General features: G+C 48.5%; 1 protein-coding gene across 7 annotated transcripts in view; it reads right to left on the bottom strand.

Moving 5' to 3' along the window:
- Positions 1 to 366: 366 nt before the first annotated feature.
- C1H6orf89 (chromosome 1 C6orf89 homolog) overlaps positions 367 to 14,123 on the bottom strand; it is a 33,809-nt gene continuing 20,052 nt past the window's right edge. For all 7 annotated transcript variants that reach the window (XM_027394438.2, XM_027394439.2, XM_027394440.2 and 4 more), the window contains 5 exons: positions 8,401 to 8,555; positions 8,148 to 8,287; positions 5,634 to 5,763; positions 3,564 to 3,687; positions 367 to 546 (listed from right to left, as the gene is read on the bottom strand). In XM_027394438.2, coding sequence (XP_027250239.1) covers positions 452 to 546; positions 3,564 to 3,687; positions 5,634 to 5,763; positions 8,148 to 8,287; positions 8,401 to 8,555 — 644 coding nt within the window. In that variant the 3' untranslated portion in view covers positions 367 to 451. The remainder of the gene's footprint in view (positions 547 to 3,563; positions 3,688 to 5,633; positions 5,764 to 8,147; positions 8,288 to 8,400; positions 8,556 to 14,123) is intronic.

Raw genomic sequence — 14,123 nt, 5'->3', positions numbered from 1 at the left:
GCTTGTCAACTGTAGTGATTTTTAAAGTCAACCATGGACTTCCTTATTGTACTGGGTGATGTGGCCAGGGGAAAAGTGGACAAACAGACCCACCTGGTGAAGGGTGTGGCATCAGTACTGACTGCTGGCCCTTCACTGACAAGAAGCCACACCCACACACAGAAGGAGCCACCAACCCATTTCCAACACCTCAGTGTCCAAAGGCCTGGGAGAGGACTGATGTGGACAAAGTCTTGGCAGCAGCTAGGATGCAACCCTCCCTGAGGAATCTAGGGACAGAGATGGAGGGGTAGGCCCTTACCACTGTCGACAGCACAGCTGACATCAGTGCATCCAGAGCAGGTAACTAAGCAACCAACCCAAGGAAAATGTTTCAGTGTTTTTATTCCCCCTCTCCCTCTTTGCAGCCTGGTTTTCGGCTCTTCAAGCAGTTCTTATAGATAGTAGTTTCCTATAGTTCTGAGAGGGTGGTTCCATCGCAGATGACCAAAGGCTGGGCCCCTCTGGCTACAATGTAGACTTTCCAGTGGGGAGCACCGGCATAGCCTGCGAGGAAACAGCAACGGGAAAGCCATGAATGCTGGGGAGGGGCCACTGGGAAGAGCCATGGTCTGCAGTCCTGCTGTGTCTCACCATGAAGGCCTCTGGGCTCTCTGAGGTTCAAGTAAGCATGCCTTGCTATTACTAGATCTCTCTCTCTCTCTGTCTCTGTCTCTGCTATTACTAGTTCTCTGTCACTTGACATTCAAAGAGAGGCTCCAAATGCAGACATTTTCTCCCCACCCTCTTCTGGGCAACTGAATCACATTTTGGCTGGTCACAAGGCAGCCTGTTTTAGATGAGGAAAGCATTAGCCATCAGAGTTTCCAGGCTGATTTTTTTCTTAAGAAAGTAGTCTGTGTGGGTGTGTATGTGACAGGTTCCTGTTACTAGCCTAGGCTGGCCTCAAGCTTGGGATCCTCCTGCCTCAGCCTCTTGAATGCAGGTCTGGATGGGTTCTGTGGGAGCACATGGCTATTCCTAAGATGGTTTTACTTCAACACACACACAGACCGACTTAAATCAGCATTTCCCAACATGGGCTCTGCAAACACTGTCCTGCAGATCTGAAGACAGAGGCTTCCACGGTTCTTCCACAGCTTCTCAGGGTCTGTGCATCCTACACACCATGCATGAAGACAGCGGCTTCCAAAGTCCTAACCCAGGAAGCCTACCCCAGGGCCTTCTCTGGATGTAAGCAGCGATGTGAAGAACCGTGAAGAAACTCAGACCCAGATCATCTGAGTGAGCGGGAAGGGGCCCTGCTGCCCCTCACAGGCCTATCCCGCATGCTAACACTTGGCATAGTGGACCTTGCTAGGGTGTGGGCTACACCTGTACTCAAGCACTTGCAAGGCTGAGGCAGGGAGACTTCAGGATTGAGGCCAGCCAGGGTTACACAATCAGACCCCATCACAAAAGGACCAGCAGTCAGTCAAGCAAATAAATACACAAAAGTAGGAGCTGGAGGTGGCAGCACACGCCTGTAATGCCGGCACGGGAGGAGACTGAGGCAGAAGGACTACTGCAAGTCTGAAGACAGCATGGGCTACCTTGTGATAGCTAGGCTAGCCAGAACTACACAGCAAGACTGTGTCTCAAAAAATTCAAAATAGCACTGGGCAGTGGTGGCGCACGCCTTTAGTCCCAGCACTTGGGAGGCAGAGGCAGGCAAATCTCTGTGAGTTCAAGACTAGCCTGGTCTACAAGAACTAGTTACAGGACAGCCTCCAAAGCCACAGAGAAACCCTGCCTTGAAAACAAACAAAAAAAAAATTCAAAATAGCAAATAAAATCATGTCATGCTAATGCTTTCTTTTAAACTAAGGTAAACAGTCTCAACTGAACAGTCTCTGGGATGTGTGGCTGGTACCCGTCTACACACTGAGTGCACAGAACAGGCACTGACCAATACTTGGTGACTACGAAAAGGCCACATGATCTTGCTGGGACTGTGCCATGACAGTTGGTGTTGTGCCCAACATTGGTCACCCTTGATTATGCCTGCATTTCAGGATTCTTGGTGATCTGTAATTCCTGCCCTCTACCTTCCAGGTTAAAAAAAAAAAAAAATCATAGCTTGTTACAGTGCCGTTCTTAAGGGTCCTGAGTGGCCACGTTACACTCCCAGTGCTCTTCCTCACCGATAGGTCTGACTCTAGTCCTGACCAGCTGTGGCAGCTGCACCACTGCCTCCATTCCCACTGGCTTCGGGCACCAACCACTCCCCCTACTTCCCCATGCTTGTTCTTTTCCTCAGTACTGGCCCCCTCATCTGTGTCTGCCATGTGGCTAATCATTCAGGCTCTGCCAGCCAGGAGCCTGGTGTCTGTGTTTTAGGTTGCGCTCTCTCTGTCTCTGTCTTTCTCTCTCTCCTACCAAAGCTTCCTTGGCAGCTGCCAGTCACCTCTTCTTTCAAAATTCTGTAACTGGCATTCTGGATGCTTGTGGGAACTGGAAATCTAGAATCTGGAAAATCCACACTGCTTCTGAAGTTGTCTGAACAATGGTATTTGTAGACAAGACAGAGAGACTACTAAGTCTGACCACACATTTCAAACCCCGTTTCCTGAAACAGCCACTCTACTGCAGGAAACAGAGCCTGCAGCTTCCAGCACACATCTCCTTTTAGCTGTAGTCAGAGCAGCTGGGCCCCATCATTACTGGTCAGTTTGTGCTGTACTTACTCCCCACGCCTACACTAAAACAAAGGTTCTCGGGTGTGGAGCAAAGCTTGACACAATGCCAGCTCCTGGCCCTCACTGAGGTGAGTGTTCTAGGCACTCTGGGACTTCTGATGGTTGATGGTAAGAGGACCCAACCGGAAGCTGGCCTCAGCCTGGGAGGGGCTGCAGATCTTGTGAGGCAGCACAAATGGGGCAACAGTGGCATTTGCTGCCACCCTTAAGTCTGCCAAGAGGACTGCTGGCAACTGACTCTGGATTAGACTCTGAAGATACTGGGTAGGAAACAGAGCCAGAATTGAGGTTGGACCATCAATATGCGTTGGGATTTGGCCATGGGATGCACATACAGGTGACACCCATGTGATGGTGGCCCTGCACTTTGTACTGTCTGATTTACAAACCGGATAAAGGTTTCCTCTGACCTTGCCTTGGCTCTGCCCTGGCCTATCTGTGTTGGGCAGAGAGACTCAAGGCTGCGTGACTGTGGGACACTGGGAAGGTCATTTGACTCTCATTTCAACCTCCTCATCTATAAATGATGGATTATCCTACATAACTTGCAGAATCCCTTCTAACCTGGAGCAGTTATGTCTGACAGACGTCACCATCCTCAGTGCCGCTTGAGCACATGTCTCCCTATGCTACTTTACCTGCTCTCTTGTGCTCTAAGCAGAGCACAAGATACTGACTCTGCTAATAAAATGTTACTTTTGATTTAGCTGGAGAGAATTATGTATTTTTGGCTGAGCCATCTCTCCAGCCCAAAGGATAGAACCTTCTTAAAGGCAATGTTTGATGCTTAGAAATATTGTCTCTGTCCTCCTGGGACCTACATACCAATATCCCCAGGCTCTATCGGCATGACCACAGACTGACAGTGTTTTCGGCACTGGAAGGGAGGGATGAGCTGCAACATGGCTTCCCCGCTGCCAACAGTAAACAGGTCATGCACCTTATGCATCTGAAGTAAAGAATGGGTGGAAGAGAAAGAAGAATGAGTGATTAGTGGACAAAATCCTTTACACACAATGGCTTTTTTCTTTCCAGTCTGTCTGTCCTGGAACTCTATGTAGACCAGGCTAGCTTTGATCCACCGGCCTCTGCCTTCCCCAATGCTGGGATTAAAGGTGTGTGCCAAAATGCCTGGCTTTACATACGGCCTTGAGTTTCCTAGCAGGCTGAGCAATGAGGAAAACATGATTTATAACAAATTTCATAATTATGTGTCTAAAACAAACTAGTCTCTCCTAATCATGGTATCTCCTGGTACTGAGATCAGAGTAAAAATCTCTTCTCTGGGTTACTAATGTATTTTAATATTTTTATTTTATTATCTGTAAGCCTATGTGTGGTTACTCTTGGAGGTTAGAAGAGTTAGCCAGAGTCCTTGGAGCTTGAGTCCTAGGAGTTGTGACCTGCCCAGTGGCAGTGCTGGGAACTGAACTTGGGTCTTCTGCAAAAGCAGAAGTCTTCATAACTACCAAGTCTCTCTCCAGCCACCGATGGGTTTCTTCTTAAGAGGAACTGAGTGATTTACTGGGCAACATCCTCAGTGACAGCCCAAGAGTGTCTCCAAGGCTACACAGAGCCATTTCACTGGCACCTAGGGCACAGGAGGCAGCCTCTTGTCTTGTGCTTGCAGGGACCAAGAACTAACACTGGAAGATGCTCTGTCATCTCTGGTCCTGAAGGACTACATGAGACCACAACCAGGTGGGTGCAGCCCTCACTCATAGGCTCAGCAGCTGGGGACCTGCCTCTTCATGCCTAGGATGGAATGGATGACTGAGAGCCTGCCCTACATAACACCTAGGAATGGGAGAGGTAAGGCTATGTAGTGACCAGACTGACCTGGAACACTGGGCCTTGGCTTTATCAGGGCCTAGGGACCAGGAGGATAGCAGGGTGGAGTAGTGAGGCTGGGCTGAAGGGAAGCCTGGGCCAGGGTGGGGATCCACATGCTCTAAGAAACCAGGCTTTCAGGATCCAAGCCTTTGGGGCCACTCCCATCTCCAAACACCCCACAAGATGAATTTGATAACCATTTGAATGGTATTTGCTCTTCTGGCTGGATGCCTTTGTGTTCAGCAAGCTGATGAAATTCACTTCAGTATTCAAGTAGGAAAACTGCGATGAAGTCCCTCGCCAAAATTCTATCATAATTATAAAAATGAAACCCTACTGGGGTCCTGAGTGCTAACCCCATGCCCACACCGCAGGCCTTCCCCACAGGGCAGCCCTCCCTCCTCCACACAGCCTGGGTTCTATAAGCTTTGAAATTCCTGTACCACAGTTCAGCAAGTTTGGAACAAATAAGTAGCATCAGGAGGCTGCAGACACAAACCAGAGCTGGTAGAAGGCCACAGGCGGGAAACCCATGAATCAAATCAATCAGAATTCTGAACCCTTCCTCAGGCATGGGACTCAACAAAAGAGCAATTCAGACAAAAGTGGACAGACCCAGAAGGGCTTCTCTCCATCCACTGGCCCTGACCAGCAGGGAAGGGTAGGTTAAACAGGTCAGCCGATTGCCTTCAAGTATAATTCAAATGTCCCAGGCCCTCAAGTGTTGGCTTTTCCTGTTCTCTGCCCCGACTCTTGTTTGTGGGTAGGGTTTTCAAAGTTCTCCTAAAGTTGGGTTAAAGGATTCTCTCTCAGGTTCCAGTTCCCCATTTACAAAGGACACACTATCAATCTACAGCCCGTCTGCATTCAGACTTGAGGTGGGGATGTTAGACCAACTCCCACTCCCCTAAAGAGGAAAAGCAGCCCAACTGCAGGAACGGTTGATTTCTGGGAATTCGCCTTCAGGCCAGATGCCATCAGTGGTGATCTTCAGTCTCTCCGAGCCTGCATGCAGAGGAGGCCTCCACTGCTCATAAGACCCAAGTCCTGCCAATGGCTCACCTTGCTGCCCACCACAGGTTCCGGGGGGACCAGGAAGCACTTGTTTAAGGAGGCATCTTTTGGGAATGGAAGTTGGCTAAAAACAGGAAAAAGCTCCCGTAAAATCTGTGATCTGTTCAGAGGTCTCCTCCTGAAAAAGTGTGAAACAGAAACATGTCACCAGCCAGTTTAGCTGGCCCATCTGCAGGAGGGACAGAGCGGGGTGGGCAGTAGCAACAGGTACAGATGGCAAAGAACTGGACTGTGCCTTTTTTAACATTAATTTTTTATTTCTGTAGTTGGGCACAGTAGTACACGACTTTAATCCCAGCACTCAGGAGGTAGAGGCAAGTGAATCTATGTGGGTTTGAGATCAGCCTGTTCTACACAGTGAACAGAGCTACAAAGTAGGCCTTGTCTCAATAAATAAATAAAATATACAAGTCTGTGGTGTGAGTATGCTGCATGTGTGCAGGTGCCCATGGAGGCCAGAGAGGGAGTTAATCCCCTGGAGCTAGTTACAGGAAGTTATATGCTGGTGCAGCAAGCACCCCTAGATGCTGTCTCCTCAGACCCTGTTTGGTCTTTCTGGGACAGTCCCACGGGTCCCAGCTGGCCACCTACTCACTTTGCAACTGAGGATAATAACCTTTATCTGATCCTCCTGCCTCCACAGTCCAGTGCTGTGATGACACCATCGTACCCAGCAGGACCGTGTCTCAAGTATTAGATCTCCATGCACAACTGATGAACTGTACCATGCATGGACTCCAGGAGCAGCCCTAGAGGTCGTCATACATATGGGTGGAATGTTAAGTCCCAGATGAAGCAATATACAGACTAAGAAGGCACTCATTCTACCTTGGAAAAGAAGCTGGAGTAAGAGCAGGGACTGGGGACTGAGGAGGGACGGGAAGGGACAAAAGCATGGCTTTCCTTTGAGGCAGCCCTAGCAGCCTGTTAACTGGGCATTCTACCACACAAGACGGTGACAGACGCAAAGGGAGGTGGGCAGCCAGGGTGATGGCTCATCATGTGTAACCCTGGCAACCTGAGCCAACCCTGGGGTCTCATACAGTGGCAGGGGGACCACCCCTGAGAGCTGTCCTCTGACCCCCACAGCTGAGGAGGCCTAGAGGGGCTCAGAGGTTAAGAGTTTGTTCTGTTCTGGCAGAGGACCTGAGTTCACTTCTCAGGACACATGCAGAGTGGCTCACAACCACCTCTAACTCCAGCTCTAGGGGATCCGATCCCTCTGGCCTCAAAAGGGCACTGGCACTCATGGGCACATACTCCCCGCCCTCCACTCACACAACATAAAGTAATAAAAAATAAATCTAGAAGAGTGAACCAAGGCATTTGCTGTCATGGTTGGTGTCGGAGTTTGGTCCCTGGAAGCTTCATGGTAGAAAGAGAGAAATGGCTCCTGAATGTTGTCCTCTGACCTCTATGTACATGCTATAGCACTCAAGTATGTACACACACACACTATTAAAGATTAAGAAAAAAGGTAGGCAGAGGCATTAAGAAATTGTTCAGCAAAGGGGCTGGTGAGATGGCTCAGTGAGTAGAGTCATCTGCTGCCAGGACTGTCAACTTGAGTCTCATCCCAGGACCTGTATGATGGAAGGCGAGAACTGTCTTCTACAAGTTCTCTCACTTCCACACACACGTGATAGCATGAGCATACACACACATGCACACAATAAACAAATGAATGAAATAAAAATTAATGTAAAAAATATTTTAAAAGGAAGTTATCCAACAAAACCTTAAAGTGCAATTTTAATTTTCCTTTGAACCAGTTCTCCATGGAAGCTGGCTCTTCCTTTTCTCAACCAGAGGAAGCCTTAGCCTTAATAGCCCATGTTTTTTTGTAGGACAAAAGGAACTGGAAAGCAAACAGGATTCCATCATGAGTAAGCTTGGCAACTGACTTAACCTGTCTGAATATAATATTCTTACCCACAAATTGGCTGAGAATCCCCGCTGTGCACCTTGGCCATGGATGCAGCTCTATCTGCTAAGCTTTCTCTTTAGCCCTCAACCTCCTGACCTTTCTCTGTTAGAACAAATGTCAAACAGCTGCAATCACATTCATGCTGTTTGAATAAGAACATCCCCCATAGCCTCAGGCATTTGAATACTTGGTCCTCAGGTGTTAGCACTGTTTGGGAGGCTTAGGAAGCTTGGCCTTGCTGGAGGCATCACTTTGAGAGTTTAAGGATTCTGTCAGCTGGGTACAGGTGATGGACTCTTATTCCTCTGGAAATACAAGCCCAAACAAACACTTTGGTCATGGTGTTTTATCACAGCAACAGAAAAGAACCTAATACCTGAGCTTCCGCATGGCAGCATGCTTCCTAAGAGACCCTGTTCCCTTCATCCCCGCGTTGTGTGGCAGGACGACTTGGGCTTCTGTCCTTGACTTGAAGGTGCACTATGAACTGACCACATAAATGGTTCTGGCTCTCACTGCTTTGACACCTGCCCTGCCCCTTCCTCACACACAAGCTAAGCACCTTTCAGACTCACCATGGGTAAGGAAATGGGAACCACCTCTCAGGAAAGCAGCGCCACCACTTGGTGAGAAACCCCTCAGCGAAGCCCTCTGTGGCTTCAGGGTACAGGCATGAGAAATGCTGAATCTCTGAAGACAACAGAGGCTGTCCTGTCTTGGTGACACAGAAAGACAAAGAAGGCCACAGTGAGTTACCACAGCTTCGCAGGGCTTCATCCAGCCTTTTATGGGTGGGCTGTTTATGGGAAAACCTGGCTTCTTGCCTACCTTGATCACCAGAGGACGGAGTCTCTCAAAATTCTTCGGAGTGTCCTCTGGGAGCGTTACTTTGAGGGGTAATGTCTGGGCACAGCCAGTGCAGTTGGCAGGGATGGGCTCTGACTCGTTCTGCTCACAGCCCCTTGATGACCAGAGGTCAAAGTCTGAGAGAGGAAGAGACAGAGGGCAGACAGGTGCAGGACAGCTGGTGAGCCTAGTAGCCCAGGAACAAAAGCAGACAGGAGAGTACCAGTTTCCCTCTGGAGACCTCTGAGAGCAGGTCTGGAGGGTAGGGCTCTGGGAAAGAGAGGCACTTTTCTTCATATGCTTTCCTATACTTTGTGGAAAGAATCTTTTAATGTGTACATACATGTCCTTTACATATATGTCCTCAATCAAATCACTCAGTAGAGCAGAGCAGTTGCAACAAGCATTCAGCCACACAGTTCTCCTGTCTCTAACTTGGACCCAGCCTGTCTGAACATCTCCAGCCCTGGGCAGGCAGTACACAGGTGCTCCCAATCTGAACATCTCCAGCCCAGGGCAGGCAGTACACAGGTGCTCCCAATCTCAACATCTCCAGCCCTGGGCAGGCAGTACACAGGTGCTCCCAATCTGAACATCTCCAGCCCAGGGTGGGCAGTACACAGGTGCCCCCACACCAGGAGGCTCCTGATGCATGCACACACCGGTGTGGCCTTAGACACCCCTCTACCCCTGGTTATTATGCACACATGTAATGGAGGCCAGGACTTTGGAAAGAAAGAGGGAAGTTAGGGCTTACTCTCAAGCAGAAGGGATGGAGGCCTCTCTGGCTATTTTGGAGGACTGCCTCTGCCTGTAAGACTCCATTTCAGCTTGGAAAGGATGTGCTAACTACCAATTGTTGCTTCCAGCCCCAAGGATCGCAGTGTGGTCAGAATGGGAGTCTCACCCAGACCCATGTTAAGTCCCAGCTAGCTTCCTGGCACAACTCCCTGGCTTCTCTGAGGAGGTCCTGTATCCACAACCTTTTTCCCCCACCTCTGACCTATAGCATTATCTTGTTTACTTCCCATTCTATGTTCTCTAAGAGCTGTGTTTGTTTTCAAAATGTTCCATAAGATGATTCTGAGAGATCCTAGAACCAAAAACAGACAAGCAAAGGTGGCCAGGACACAGGCATCTCTTTAAGCCAATGCATGCACTTGGAAGACTGTTCCTCAGTTGAGGCAGCACAGTCCCTCAATCCCAGGCAGAGGCATGTAGATCTCTGAGTTTGAGGCCTGCCTGGTCTACAGAGTTCCAGAATAGCCTGAGCTACACACAGAAATCCTACCTAAAAACACAAAACGAGATAACTGCTCCCCGCAGTCTGTTCCCTGAGACAGACAGGCAGCACACACGGTTTCTCTGAAGGCAGTGGTGGGTGCAGGGGTGCTCACCCTGAGAGACCGCACTGGGCATTCCTTTCCCCTCCATCACCCACCACACACAGCACCTGGCTTCCTGTGGGAGACATCTCCCCTCCCAGGGCTCTCGGTTGCCCCTGAAGGGCCAGCCCTCCAGGGCCCCTGTTTACTCGGTGCATAGGAGGCTGCCAAGTTGGACATTCTTTCCTTCTGGAATATTTCCAATTTTTTTTCAAGACAGGGTTTCTCTGTGTATCCATGTGTTGTTTTTCTTTAATTGTTGCTGCCTTTTAAGCTACAGCTATCCTAGTCAGCAAGAGTCCAAGCCTGAGGGATTCTGTTCCCTAGGCACCAACTCTTTCAAATCTACTGCAGAAACTTACTTAAATCTCTATCCCACTAAAGAACTCAAGATTCAAAGGTTGAGGTAGAATCCTGCTTCCCAGAGAGGCTGAACAGCAAGCAGCTCATCCAGTGCCCCTCCTTATAAACCTCCACCTGGCTCCTCCCCACAACTTCCTGTCAGCCTGTTGCTGACCCAGCCTCCTGACCACAGGTGAAGTTTATTTACTCACACACATCTTTGCATCATTAAACGTTTCAGAGCATAAACAAAAGTAACACACCTTAAAATAATATTCGACATCATCCCTGGCTGTCCTGGAACTAACTCTGTAGACCAGGCTGTCCACAAATTCAGAGATCTGCCTGCCTCTATCACCTGAGTGCTGGGATTAAAGGCGTGCACCACCATCAACCAGCAAGATGTTTCTTTTTTTTTTTTAATTTTTTTTTTTTTTTTGAGTCAGGGTTTCTCTGTGGCTTTGGAGGCTGTCCTGGAACTCGCTCTAGGCTGGCCTCAAACTCACAGAGATCCGCATGCCTCTGACTCTGCCTCCTGAGTGTTGGAACTAAAGGCATGCGCCACCACCACCTGGCTAAGATGTTTCTTATTAAAGACAAATATGATTTCTTGTCAAAATACAAGAACTCCCTCCAGATAATGGATACACAAGGAAGCATAAATGAGGAGAAATGAGTGATGAGAAAGAGGCTGTCTCAGCTGGCTGTCACATGGCCTATGCAGAGCTCCCTTTCTCACCTCACAGAACAGACCAAGTCAGTTGCATGAGAAGCTCCCAAGGCGCCTGAGGACAGGGAAGAATAGCAGAGACACTGAGCAGGGATGGAGGGGACAGAGCTACAAGAGATGTGATGAGGGCTTCAAGGCCTTGAAGCTCACCTAGCTCTCCTCCCACAGAACTGTCAGAGGCTTCTGAGCACTGGCTTTCTGACACTTTAGGAAGATTATTCTAGGATGTCCTGGGAGAGGCTGGCAAGAGAAAGGCCTGGTTATACCTGGTTTTATTCTCTCTGGGCACATGGCATTTCTGGTGTCAACCGTGCCCAGGGAACAGCAGCATGGGGGCTCTGCAGCTCTGCCTCAGACTTGTTGGGCAGTAATGTCACTTCATCAGACTCAGTTATGAAGACTTCCGAAAGAGGTCAGAGGAGGGTGCTGGCAGGAAGGGGACTTTCTAATCCATGCAGGTGCCTGGTGGGCGAGGGGCAGCAGCTCTGAACCTTTAACTGTTGAGTTTTTGTTGGGTTTGGTTTGGGGTGCTGGGGAGGAAACTCCCGAAACGAGACGCTGAGCCTGCTAAGCAGTCACTCTACCATGGAGCTGTACCTCTAGGCAGGAACTTGTTAAATTTGATTATGAGGTGATGTCTAGCTGGGGAGGCCTTGACAAGTGAGCATTGAAAGAAAATGAAGAAACATGGGAACCAAGAGAAAACCTGGGGATGCTGCTCCCTAAGTCCAAGCAATACATGTCAGTACTAACAGGAGCTTGACACAGGGGATCAGGGCAGGAGGAGGCCCTACCTCAACATGCGAGTCGTTAGCTTCCTTGCCAGCTGTGAGACTGAGGCAGGAGGATTTTTTTGAGGCTTGTTAAGGTCACATAGGAAGATCTCATCTCAAAAACAAAAGTTAAAAAAAAAAAATCAACAGTTCGTTTACTCTTCTAGCCATGCGATCAGGTGAAGGGGGAAAACAACATGATTCCTAACAAAGAGCAGGACTTTCCAAAGGGGACGGACTAAAGCACCTGCAGAAAGAAGAGTGAGCCACAGCCGAGCATGCTCTGACTCTGACAGAAAACTAGCCATGCATGTGGATGTCACGCAGCACAGACAGAAGCTGCTTGTTTTCTTACCGTGCTCTCAGCTCCTCTGGGCCTGAGCAGTGAAGCCCTGTGGAGGTGACCCAGTAGGTCCCCAGGGAGGCAGCATATGTGAGGGCAGAGGCAGTGTGAGAACTCTGTACTTTCCCCCACTTAGTTTTGCTTTGAATTCAAAATTGCTCTAGAAACTTAAGTTTATTATTATTTTTTAAAGTTCCTCATGTGTGAGCCAGAAGTGTCGTCTAGTTTTCCAAAGTACAAGAAAACTATTCCTTGAACTGTGATACTTCTGCCTCAGCCTCCCAAGTGCTAAGATTATCATCATGTCTGGCTCCAAGATTATATGGTACAGGAATAATAGTATATGATATAAGATACGTGTATATGAACACCCCACATTGTAGTGGCAAAACAAAACATGGAAACTAGCTAAATTATACGATGGTACAAAACCTAAAATCCTTCAAAAGTATAGAATGGGTTGAACCCCAGTCCTGTCCCTCTGGATTTGGAAGCTGTATCTTTGCAGAAATAGTTACGACGGGGTCATAGTGATGTAGAGTGGGTCTTGCATCCAATCTGAATGATGCCGTTACAGGAGGGGACACAGAAAACCACAGGGAGAAGACACCATGTGAAGACAGAGGCAGACAGTGGGTGGAGCCACAAGCAAGCAAAGTCAAAGCTGTCAACAACCAGCAGTAGCAGGAAGGAGTGCCAAGGGCTTTGGACAGAGCACAGTCCTATCAATATTTCATTTCAGGATCCTAGCTCCCAGAATTTCCACATCTGTTGTTTTGAGCCATCCAGGCTGCCATACTTTGTTTTGGCAGCATTAGAAATCAATAGTGTGGGAGGGCTGGAGAGATGGCTCAGTGGTTAAGAGCACTGACTGCTCTTTCAGAGGACCTGGGTTCAATTCCCAGCACCCACATGACAGCTCACAACTGTCTGTAACTCCACTTCCAGGGGACCTGACACCCATGCCAAAGCACCAATGCATATAAGGTAAAAATTAATAAATTAAAAAAATCAATAGTGTGTTTAGGTAACAATATTGTATACATAAAGTTTTTTATGTACATGTGACCCAAGAAGGATCATATATATATTTTTGTGTAAAAAAAAAAAAGTGTTTTTTAGGCCAAGTGTGGTGGTACATGCCTGTGGTAACCCCAGCAACTAGGAGGCTAAGGTAAGACTATCATGAAGGGAGCCAGGTGGTGGTGGTTCACACCTTTAATCTCGGGAGGCAGAGGCAGGTGGTTCAAGGGCAGTCTAGTCTACATGAGGAATTTCAGGTCAACCAAGAAGATACATAGTGAGCCCAGCTAAAAAAAACAAAAACACGGAGAAAAAGGAAAAAAGAAAGGAAAAGAACAATGTTTTAATTGCTTCTCACCCTTTTGGCTAAGATCACATATAAAAATATTTTAAATTTATTTCTTATTATTGCTTATGTGAGTGTGCGTGAGTGGACGTGTCTGCCGCAGAGCACACAGAGGGCAACTCTGTGGAGTCAGCTCTCTTCTCCCACCTTTATGTGGTTCTGGGCTCAAACTCAGGCAAACAGGCTGGCAAGCCAAGCACCTTTACCCTCTGAACTGGTTTGCCAGCCCAGAGCACTTTTCTTTTCTTCTTTTTTTTTTGGGGGGGGGGGGGGGTTCGAGACAGGGTTTCTCTGTGGCTTTGGAGGCTGTCCTGGAACTAGCTCTTGTAGACCATGCTGGTCTCAAACTCACAGAGATCTGCCTGCCTCTGCCTCCCTAGTGCTGGTATTAAAGGTGTGCGCCACCAACACCCGGCTCAGAGCACTTTTCTTAAAAACAAACTCTTATATCTCTTTATGAACTTTATATGCATTAGGTATCTTGTAGTCAAAGTCTTTGGAGATCAGGAACACTTAAGCCAGAATTATCAATGGAGACTGAGTCCCCCCCTAAGGCAGCCCTAAGCAGCCCCTGACAAGAGTGGGACAGATGCCAGACTGGCGGCCAACAAAGCCAGCAAATGATGGAGAAGCACCACGAGGACCAGGTAACACAGCTTGCCCAAATGTCACGAGGAAGAGCTACAGTTGCTTCTTACACAGTCCTAGATCACGGAGGAGGAATGGCCGGCCGTGGATTATGGTGGTGATGGGGCATGGAGGT

Source organism: Cricetulus griseus (assembly GCF_003668045.3).
Source record: "Cricetulus griseus strain 17A/GY chromosome 1 unlocalized genomic scaffold, alternate assembly CriGri-PICRH-1.0 chr1_0, whole genome shotgun sequence".
Taxonomy (NCBI): Eukaryota; Metazoa; Chordata; class Mammalia; order Rodentia; family Cricetidae; genus Cricetulus; species Cricetulus griseus.
The sequence above is the reverse complement of the archived record's forward strand: the minus strand, read 5'-3'. Positions and strand labels throughout refer to the sequence as shown.